Source organism: Chiloscyllium punctatum, chromosome 39, assembly GCF_047496795.1.
Source record: "Chiloscyllium punctatum isolate Juve2018m chromosome 39, sChiPun1.3, whole genome shotgun sequence".
NCBI lineage: Eukaryota > Metazoa > Chordata > Chondrichthyes > Orectolobiformes > Hemiscylliidae > Chiloscyllium > Chiloscyllium punctatum.
The window spans coordinates 9332229-9342926 of record NC_092777.1 but is presented as its reverse complement, the minus strand read 5'-3'; the positions used below and the strand labels follow the sequence as shown (position 1 = coordinate 9342926).

General features: G+C 41.4%; 1 protein-coding gene across 1 annotated transcript in view; it reads left to right on the top strand.

Moving 5' to 3' along the window:
• The first annotated feature begins 1036 nt into the window (after positions 1 to 1036).
• The window catches only part of LOC140463770 (ras-related protein Rab-26-like), a 47935-nt gene continuing 38273 nt past the window's right edge, over positions 1037 to 10698 (top strand). The window contains exon 1 of the mRNA XM_072558081.1: positions 1037 to 1415. Within this exon, the coding sequence (XP_072414182.1) occupies positions 1260 to 1415 (156 nt within the window). The 5' untranslated portion in view covers positions 1037 to 1259. The remainder of the gene's footprint in view (positions 1416 to 10698) is intronic.

The following is a 10698-nucleotide window of genomic DNA, read 5'->3' as shown; positions in this document are numbered from 1 at the left end:
ATCTCATCCAGTCATATTTATTTGCACATTGAGTTATCTCTTTTCCTGCATCTCAATTAGAATTGCATCATTTAGTTTATATTGTACCTCCACTAACTCACAACTTTTCAATCCTTTCTGAACATGGAAGGTTTATTGGGGGACTGGATGGTCACAAAGTTTACAAACTTTTCAAAAAAAGACACAGGGATGACCCCAACAATTATAGGCCAGTAGTGAACATCATCAATAGGAGAAATATCAAAGAGACAATCTGGAACATGATGAAAAAAAAGAACTGTAATAAGTAACAGCCAATGAATGGATTTGGGTAAATTATGCTTTCAAATCTTAGAATTATTTGACGACGTAGCTGACGCTGGAGATCTGAAACACATAAAAACAGAAATTGTTGGAGCATCTGTGGACGGAAAACAGGGTCAACGTTTCCAGTCTAGTTCTACTGAAGAACGGTTCTCTCTTCAGATGCCACTAGAGTTGCTGAGTTTCTCCGGAACATTTTATTTAGAATTTCCAGCACCAGCGGTTCTTTTGTTTTATTTTTAATTTTAAAGCAAACGACTCATTCTGCAATAAAAATGTACTTGCATTCTCCGAAATCGAGACATCGCGCACTGAATGGGATTTTATGTCTTTCTATTCTGTCTTGTTTCTTCGGGTCAATGCGCCTGGAACTCCATTCATAAAAACGGGAGAGCTATCCCCGATCGCTCTGCACAGTGACACCCTGACTCTGAGGGAAATAAAAGCGCGTGTTGTAATCCGCATTGCTACAGTCATGATCCGCATTCTAAACTTCAGGATTGGGTTTGCACTGAGTCTGGCTGGAACAAGAAGCTCTTGAAGACTTTTGGATGGTGTCAATGAGCATTGCGTTCGACGTCACTGCGCGCTGTTGCCTTTTTGGGGATGTTCGGAGGGAGGAGACAGCGGGAGCTGGAGCTGTGAACAAGCTGCTGAATCGGAGAGATTCCCGTGGAGTCAAGTCTCAGCTCTTTCACTGCCACTCCCTCCACTTTCCTCAGTGCAACTGAAAACAGCAGCTGGGGGGGTGGGGAGGGGTGGGGGGAACTGGCCGTGGTGCTGAAGCACAGTCCCTGCAGCTGCTGCCCATTGTGCTTGAACGACAGAGGGGCGGAACGCGGCGGAGCGCTGGCACAGAGCTGTCCCTGATCCTGAAGGTGTCTTGTCAACGACAGCCGGGAGCTGTTTTCACTTCCTACTCCGTGAGCTCAGCTGCTTCGGAAGAAGAAGAGCCGATGGAACCTGGGTTCGATTTGCAGTCTGGCCGTGATGGAGAGCTCTATTGCCAAGATAGTGCTTATGGATCATCTGTTTTAGACACAGACACGGAAGAGGGCCACACGCCTTCCTCCAACAATATCATCTACTACAATGAAGAACTGCTGCATAAGGTGAGTGCCCTTCACATTAGTGGCAAGAGGAATAGTTTACATTAATATAGCGCCTTTAACAAAGTAAAACATGTTCCCACCATATTAGCAAGTTTTGTAGTTGTGGAATGGGCAAACGTGGAAAGGCAGATATTGTATAGCATATCCTTTTGGGACACAGCACAATAACTTTCAAACACCAACTTTCACCGACTGATAAGTGATTTTAAAAAAGCGAATTTTAAACAGGAAAAAATTAAGAGAGGTAGGTTGAGAATAATTACTGACCAAGAATACATCAGAAGGGATGGCTGAGGTATTAAAAGAATATTTCGTGTCAGTCTGAATTGAAGAAGGAAATTCTGCCAACATTACAGTAAAGATTGAGCTGGTAGAGAAATAGATAGGATAAAAAATATATTGAGGTCTTAATTAAATTTAAAATGTCAGCTGGTCTAGGGCAGGATGTTTCTTTTTAGATTGTTCATGGTCAGAAGACAGAATTAACATGGGGCTCAAGCCGCAATTTTCAATCCTTCCTGAACATGGGAGTTTTGTCAGAAGACTGGATGGTCACAAAGTTTACACCACTCTGCAAAACAAAAGGGGACAGCGATAAGCCCAACAACTAAAAGCCAGCTATGAACATCAATGGTAGGAGAACTATCAGAAAAAATCTGGTACCTAATGTATAACCACTTTAAAAAAACCACTAATAAGTAATGAATGAATTTGGATAAATTAGCTTTCACATCCTGGAATTATTTTATGAAGTAACTGAGAAGATTGATAAGGGTACGTAAGCTGATAATTTCAAACCATGTTTGATAAAGTGACACATAATTCACATGTTAGTAAAATTTAAACCGATCAGATTAAAATGGATGAAATTGATTAAGAAACAGGAAAACAAAAATTGTGATTAGAGGAACTGGAGGAAATAATACAAATAGCTTCCCCTAGGGGTTCATACGGAATCACTCTGCTTTTCGGTAAATATCAATAACATGAACCCTGTGTAAACAAATGACAAGAAATGCAAAAACTGAGAAATCTGACATTGCTCATTTGGAAGAAGGAATGTGGGAAGAAGGAATTCTGATTGGGATGCAAGAAAAGAAACAACTCCAAGTATGCAAATAAATGTAACAGGACAAGGTGAAAAGACAGAAAAAATGTTAAACAATACTTACAGTAAAGGAGCTTCTAGGTGATAGCAATCATAACATAAAACTTTTGATAAGGTACCACACTAAAAGTTATCACAGAAAATAAAAGTTCATGGTTTTGGGTAACACATTAGCATGGGTATAGGATTAGTTAGGAAGCAGAATATGGTTAGATGGGTCTCTTTTTATGAGTTGGCAAGCTGTAAGTAGTAGAGTGCCTCAGGGCTCAGCATCGGGGCCTGAACTGTTTCCAAGCTATGTCAATCACTTGGAGGAAGGCAAGTTAAATTTGACAGTGACAAGTTGTCCAGTGAAGATAGACCATAGGCAGGTTCAATGAATGAGCAAAAAAATTAGCTAATGGAGAATATTGTGGGAAATTGTGGACCTGTCTATTTTAACAGAAATAGAAAAGCAGTGTACAATTTAAATAGAACTCAATGGTACAGTGTGATTTCGGTGTCCTGGTAAGTTAAGGACAAAGTTAGTAAGCAGGTGCAGCAAGCAATTAGAAAGGTAAATGATATGTTGGTGATTCTTCCAAAAGGAGTGGAGTATAAAACTAGGCCGATTTTACTGCAGTTGAGTCGGGCCTTGGTTAGACCATAGCTCTTCAGAGAAGGTTCGCTCATTCATTCTTAATCTTATGCCAAAAGGTTAGATCATTCATCCGGTACACATTGGAGTTTAGATGAATGAGAAGTGATCTTATTGGGACATAAATGATGAGAGGGGATACATGGAGAGTATTTCCCTTTGTGGGGAAATTAGAACTTGGGGTCACAGTTTAAAAACAATATGTTACCCTTTTAAGGCAGTTCTCTCTCTCTCTCTCTCTCTCTCTCTCTCGCTCTCTCTCTGTCTCACTCTCTCTCTCTCTCTCTTTCTCTCTCGTGCACTCTGTCTCTTGCTCTCTCTTTCTCTTTCTCTTTCTCGGTCTCTCTTTCTCTTTCTCTCTCTTTTGTTCTCTCTCTCTCTCTCTCTCTCTCTCAGAGAGCCTTAGGAATGACAACAGACAGGAAAGTGGAGTTGAGACCATAATTGGTTAGGTCAAAATCTTACTGAATAGTATAGCAGATTTGAAGAGCTGAATGGCCTACTCCTGACCCAAAATCCTATGTTCCTCTGTTCCTTTTGTATACATATCACCATATAAATGCTATCATATACACATCATCATATTACACCCTCATCCATATATTTCTCAGTACAACAATAATAGCAGTAGTGTTGTATTTTGTATACACTTAGTTTGTCATCATCATTGTTGAAACTGATGATATGCCAATGAGTGGAAGTGACTGTGTTTTTGAGAACTGGGGGAACATGGATAGGGTGAATAGTCAAGGTCTTTTTCTTATGCAGGGGGAGTCCAAAACCAGAGGGCAAAGGTTTAAGGGGAAATTAAGGTCCCAATAAGATCACCTTTCATTCATCTATACTCCAATGTGAATCGGATGAACAATCTAACCTTTTGGCATAAGATAAACCCTTCTTAAGAATGAGAGGGGCAAGATTTAAAAAAGATCTGAGGAGAACCTTTTCACTCAAAGGGTGGTAAATACAAGGAATTAGCTGCCAGAGGAAGTGATGAAGATGAGTACAATTACAACAATTAAAAGACATCTGTATGGGTATATGAATAAGAAATGTTTAGAGCGATATGGGCCAAATGCTGGCAAATGGGACTAGACCAGATTGGGATGTCTGGTCAGCGCTGACAAGTTGGACTAATGAATCTGTTTCCATGCAGTATGACTCCATGATTCTATTTATATGAAACATTGATGAGATCACTGGACTAAAGGTTGAGGCTGAGAAGCTGAGAGCACACTGGGGTCAGATGGATAAAATGTAGTTGGTGTTGGAGGATCTGGGAGACACTGGGTCTACAATAAAATGGACAGTTGCAGCTTGGCAATGTGCCCAATTATCTTTAGAAATGTATCAAAGGCCCTTTATTGTTGCATGGTAAACCTCCTGGAACCCTTTTCCTAATAGCACTATGTGTGCATCCATGTCACATGGACTATAGCAATTCAAAAAGACAGCACACCACCATCTTTCAAGAGCAATAGGAATGTGAACTAAATGCTGGTCCAGCTTGCAACACCCAGCTCCCACAAATGAGTTTTCAAATAATGCATGAAAGGGCATAGCTCTCTCTCTCTCTCTCTCTCTCAAACTATTTGGCAGCATTCTGGGATTGTCAGCACTTAATAAATTATCTGCTACTTTAGTATTAAAACTATTTGAGATTATAGATCTTCTGCTGCAAATGTTGGTAAATGGGAGTAGATCAGTTTAGGAAACCTGGTGGGCCTGGATGAGTTGGACTGAGGGGTTTGTTTCTGTAATGCAATAACTCTATGACTCTATATATACTCCAGGAAGAAAGTCTTGAAGGTACCAGTGATTAAGGAATTGGAAGAACACGAAGAATGAAAACCTTGAATTTGGCAGCATTGGAGCTTGAGATCAAGGAGAGTTGATATTACAGGATTTGAGAGCAAAGTGATGCAGACACAGATATAGATGTAGTGATTTATTAAATAATGCAGCTGCTCTTTGTTGTAGTACATACAGAATGGTATTTCTAGTTTCATGGTCTGTTTCATTTTTAGTTTGTGGTACAGTTGTTCTCATCTATCCCACTCTTTATAATTTATATTCTGAAGCTCTTTCAATGCACAGCAAACAAGCTAAAAAAAGGTTGTACCAGTTCAGTCTATCAATTATGTTACAAATTAACAGTGCAGGATAACAAATACAATGGTTTGGAAAGAATAGTATGGATGTCATGCTATGGAGAGAGTGATTTGACCCAGAAAAATGTTGTGCTGCAGAGAGAATGATATATACCCAGAGGAATGCAATGTTGTGGAACAGTGTACAGACCCAGATAAATGCAGTGCTGAGGAGAGAGTGATATAGACCCAGGCAAATGCAGTGCTGAGGAGAGAGTGATATAGACTCAGGTATAGACAGGATAGAACAAGTGAATCCTAAGAAGAGTATAAAGGAAGTAGGAATATACTTAAGAGGGAAATCAGGAGGGCAAAAATGGGACATGATATACCTTTGGCAAATAGAATTAAGGAGAATCCAAAGGGTTTTTACAAATATATTAGGGACAAAGGGTAACTAGGAAGAGAATAGGGCCCCTCAAAGATTAGCAAGGCGGCCTTTGTGTGGAGCCACAGAAAATGGGGGAGATACAAAATGAATATTTTGCATCAGTATTTACTATGGAAAAGGTTATGGAAGATATAGACTGTAGGGAAATAGATGGTGACATCTTGCAAAATGTCCAGATTACAGAGGAGGAAGTGCTGGATGTCTTGAAACAGGTAACGGTGGCTAAATCCCCAGAACCTGATCAGGTGTACCCGAAAACTCTGTGGGAAGCTACAGAAGTGTTTGCTGGGCCTCTTGCTGAGATATTTGTATCATCGATAGTCACAGGTGAGGTGCTGGAAGACTGGAGGTTGGCAAACGTGGTGCCACTGTTTAAGAAGGGCGGTAAAGACAAGCCAGGGAATTATAGACCGGTGAGCCTGACCTCAGTGGTGGGCAAGTTGTTGAAGGGAATCCTGAGGGACAGGATGTACATGTATTTGGAAAGGCAAGGACTGATTCAGGATAGTCAACATGGATTTTTGTGTGGGAACTCATGTCTCACAAACTTGATTGAGCTTTTTTGAAGAAGTAACGAAGAAGATTGATGAGGGCAGAGCAGTAGATGTGATCTATGTGAACTTTAGTAAGGTGTTCGACAAGGTTCCCCATGGGAGACTGGTTAGCATGGTTAGATCTTATGGAATGCAGGGAGAATTAGCCATTTGGATACAGAACTGGCTCAAAGGTAGAAGACAGAGGGTGGTGGTGGAGGGTTGTTTTTCAGACTGGAGGCCTGTGACCAGTGGAGTGCCACAAGGATCGGTGCTGGGCCCTCTACTTTTTGTCATTTACATAAATGATTTGGATGCGAGCATAAGAGGTACACTTAGTAAGTTTGCAGATGACACCAAAATTGGAGGTATAGTGGACAGCGAAGAGGGTTACCTCAGATTACAACAGGATCTTGATGAGAAGGGACAATGGACAATTCAGATAAATGTGAGGTGCTGTATTTTGGGAAAGCAAATCTTAGCAGGACTTATACATTTAATGATAAGGTCTTAAGGAGTGTTGCTGAACAAAGAGGCCTTGGAGTGCAGGTTCATAGGTCCTTAAAAGTGGAGTCACAGGTAGAAAGGACAGTGAAGAAGGAGTTTGGTATGCTTTCCTATATTGATCAGAGTATTGAGTACAGGAGTTGGGAGGTCATGTTGCGGCTGTACAGGACATTGGTTAGGCCACTGTTGGAATATTGCATGCAATTCTGGTCTCCTTCTTATCGGAAAGATGTTGTGAAACTTGAAAGGGTTCAGAAAAGATTTACAAGGATGTTGCCAGGGTTGGAGGATTTGAGTTATAAGGAGAGGCTGAACAGGCTGGGGCTGTTTTCTCTGGAGCGTTGGAGGCTGAGGGGTGACCTTATAGACGTTTACAAAATTATGAGGGGCATGGATAGGATAAATAAACAAAGTCTTTTCCCTACGGTTGAGGAGTCCAGAACTAGAGAGCATAGGTTTAGGTTGAGAGGGGAAAAATATAAAAGAGGACTAAGGGGCAACCTCTTCACGTAGAGGGTGGTACGTGTATGGAATGAGCTGCCAGAGGAAGTGGTGGAGACTGGTACAATTGCAACAGTTAAAAGACATTTGGATGGGTATTTGAATAGGAAGGGTTTGGATGGATATGGGTGGGGTGATGGCAGGTGGGACTAGATTGGGTTGGGATATCTGGTCGGCATGGACTCTTGGACTGAAGGGTCTGTTTCCATGCTGTACATCTCTATGACTCTATAAATGCAGTGCTGAGGAGAAAGTGATATAGACCCAGATAAATGCAGTGAAATGAACATGATGATTTGAGCAGATACAGATATAGATGTGATGATTTGTTAAATAATGCAGCTGCTCTTTGTAGTAGTATATGCAGAATGATATTTCTGGTTTCATGGTCTGAATTTGTGGTACAGTTGTTCTCATCTATCCCACTCTTTATAATTTGTGTTGGAGGAAAATTCTATTTTCTGGACTGTATTGTATAATTTTGGAAATCTAGAGTAACAGCTTGGTAGCATACAGGGACTGCTAAACTGGTTTCAATGTAATTAATTCAAGAAGATTCACAGCAAAGCAAAACAAGATACCCAGTCACATTCCATTAGGAAGTGAATAGATCACACTGTGGTAGACAATGCAACTTCTAAGTGTAAGCTGATGAAATGACCTCTCTGGGAACAGCTTTCTTCCCCTCAATCTGGAGTGGAAACTGAGAATCTGAGCAAATTCTTTGAAGAATATGGAAGCCTCTTTGTTCCAAACCTAAACAAGGCCTGTGTCTCATTGAAGTGAGCCTCATGTGCTGTTACTTTGCATTCTTAGTTCATTTTCTGTGGGTTCTGTTTTGAGAAAGAAACAGATTAATATGATGCATACTGACAGGCGGCACTGTGGCTCAGTGGTTAGCACTGCTACCTCACAGTGCCAGGGACACACGTTCAAGAGCAATCCACCCAGACCCATTCCCCTATGTTTACCCCTACACCTAACACCAGGGGCAATTTAGCATGGCAATTCACCTAACCTGCACATTTTTGGACTGTGGGAGGAAACTGGAGCACCCGGAGAAAACGCATGCAGACATGGGAATGTGCATACCCCACACAGACAGTTGGATTGGCCATGCTAAATTGCCCTGTAGTGTCCAGGGATGTGCAGGCTATATGGATTACAGAGATGAGCTAAGGTCGGGGTGGAATGCTGTTCAAATGTTGGTGCAGACTTGATGGACCAAATTGCCTCTTTCTGCACTGTAGTCATTCTCTGATTCTGTAAGCCGCATTCACTCCAGTTTAACTGATTGCATCATTGGGCAGACTGGGTGGTTGTGCTTTGCTGTATATGGTACATAGTGATGCGATGCTGCATATATAAGTGTGGGGCACAAGGAAAGATGAGTAACTTTATTCTTCAGGAATTATTAACCAACTAAACATGTGACAGGTCCTGTTAGGCATGGCGATTGCAATGACTACCTCACCATAATAATGAAACAGTGTGTTTTATCTTTTAACATCCGAAACCCAAAGAAAATAAATCATACAAGAACTTGTGGGTGTTCAGCTGTTGGTTTTAAACTAGTGAAAATCTTGTATGAACCCACGAATATTGGGAGCGATTCCTGTTGAAGTGAATGTGAAAGAAATTTGGTGGGGCATGTAATGGATGATCACTCCTCTGCTGCACCATTGTGAAAGGTGAAAGTTCCAGCTATTCTGTACCTTACAGAAAAGGTCAGGGTAAATGTGATATGGAGCTAAGGTAGATATCAGCTATGATCTAATTGACTGATAGAACAGGCTAGAGTAGCTAAATGACCTCTTCCTGTCTCTGAAATAAGAAGCACTGGAACTTTTCACTTTCTGTGAATGGTGAAGCGAGTTTTAAGATAATGGAGAATCTGGACTCAACCTGGATATGTCATGTAAAATGGACAGAGATGGTGCAGCAAGCAGACAGGCTTGCAAAATACAAAGGCAAAGATCATAAATTAGATGCTAGAAATGTTATGTTCCACAGAGAATCATTACTCTATGAATGTGTCATGCTCACTGAAAGCTGAGCTTGGATTCCTGTGTTCAAAGTGTATTGCCAGCAAAAGAAAGACTCACATTTGTACAGTGCTTTTTGTATATTTCAAAGTGCTTTACAACCAATGAAATACTTTTTGAAGTGTCATTACTGTTGCAAATGTAGCTGCCTGTTTGTGTGCAGTAATCTTCCACAAAAAGCAATTCGATCACTAAATCTGGTTTATTTATGTGATGTTGATCGAGCAACACAGGGTTATCTCCACTGGCCTTCTTCAGAATAGTACTGTAGGATCTTTTACATCCATCTGACTAGGCATGGTTTAACATCTCATCAAAGTGGTTGTTGTCAATGATGTTCAGAAAAAAGATTTTTAAAGCTATTGCAGATCTTTGCATCATCCCTCAAGAGAATGAAAGGGATTTTTCCAGAACAGTCCTCAAACTGGCTTCTGTTTTATTTCCTCTCTGGCAGTTTGGGTGTGGATCATCCCTGTACCATGTCTGGGTGGTGCAGCTATATCAGACCAAAAGGTTCTCTCCTGTTTCTCAATTCATCTGTTTGCCTCTGTCAGTATGAACATTTCTCTCTCTAACGTAGTGAGTTATTGCTTACTGCTAAGACAGACTTGTTCTACTTTTTTTCAGCTGAACAATTGTTATCATGTAAGTAACACCACAAGATACTTTACAGGATGATCAAGTTTTGAGCAGGAGAGAGGAAGGGAAGAATTGATTAGATTAGATTACTTACAGTGTGGAAACAGGCCCTTTGGCCCAACAAGTCCACACCGACCCTCCGAAGAGCAACCCATCCAGACCCATTCCCCTAAATTTACCCCTTCACCTAACACTACAGGCAATTTAGCACAGCCAAATCACCTGACCTGCACTTCTTTGGACTGTGGGAGGAAACCGGAGCACCCAGAGGAAACCCACGCAGACACGGGGAGAATGTGCAAACTCCACACAGACAGTTGCCCGAGGCGGGAATTGAACATGGGTCTCTGGTGCTGTGAGGCAGCAGTGCTAGCCACCGTGTCGCCCTCAATTGTAGCAAAAGAAACAGACAAAGATAGATAGTTTAATCCAGAGTTTTTAATTCTATGATATTTTAGAATCATGGGATCCCTATGGTCATTCAGCCATTGAGTCCACACAGGCCCTCTGTAGAGCATCTCATCCAACTTTATTCCTGTAACCCCACTTTATTCCTGTAACCCCACATTTACCATGGCTATCCCACCTTGCCTGCATATCCCTGGACACAATGGACAGTTTAACATGGCCAATCGACCTAACCAGCCCATCTTTGGACAGTGGGAGGAAACCAGAGCACCTGAAGGAAACCCACTCAGAAATGGGAAGGACATACATACTCCACACAGATAGTCAACCAAGGCCAGAATCAAACCCAAGTCCCTGGCACTGG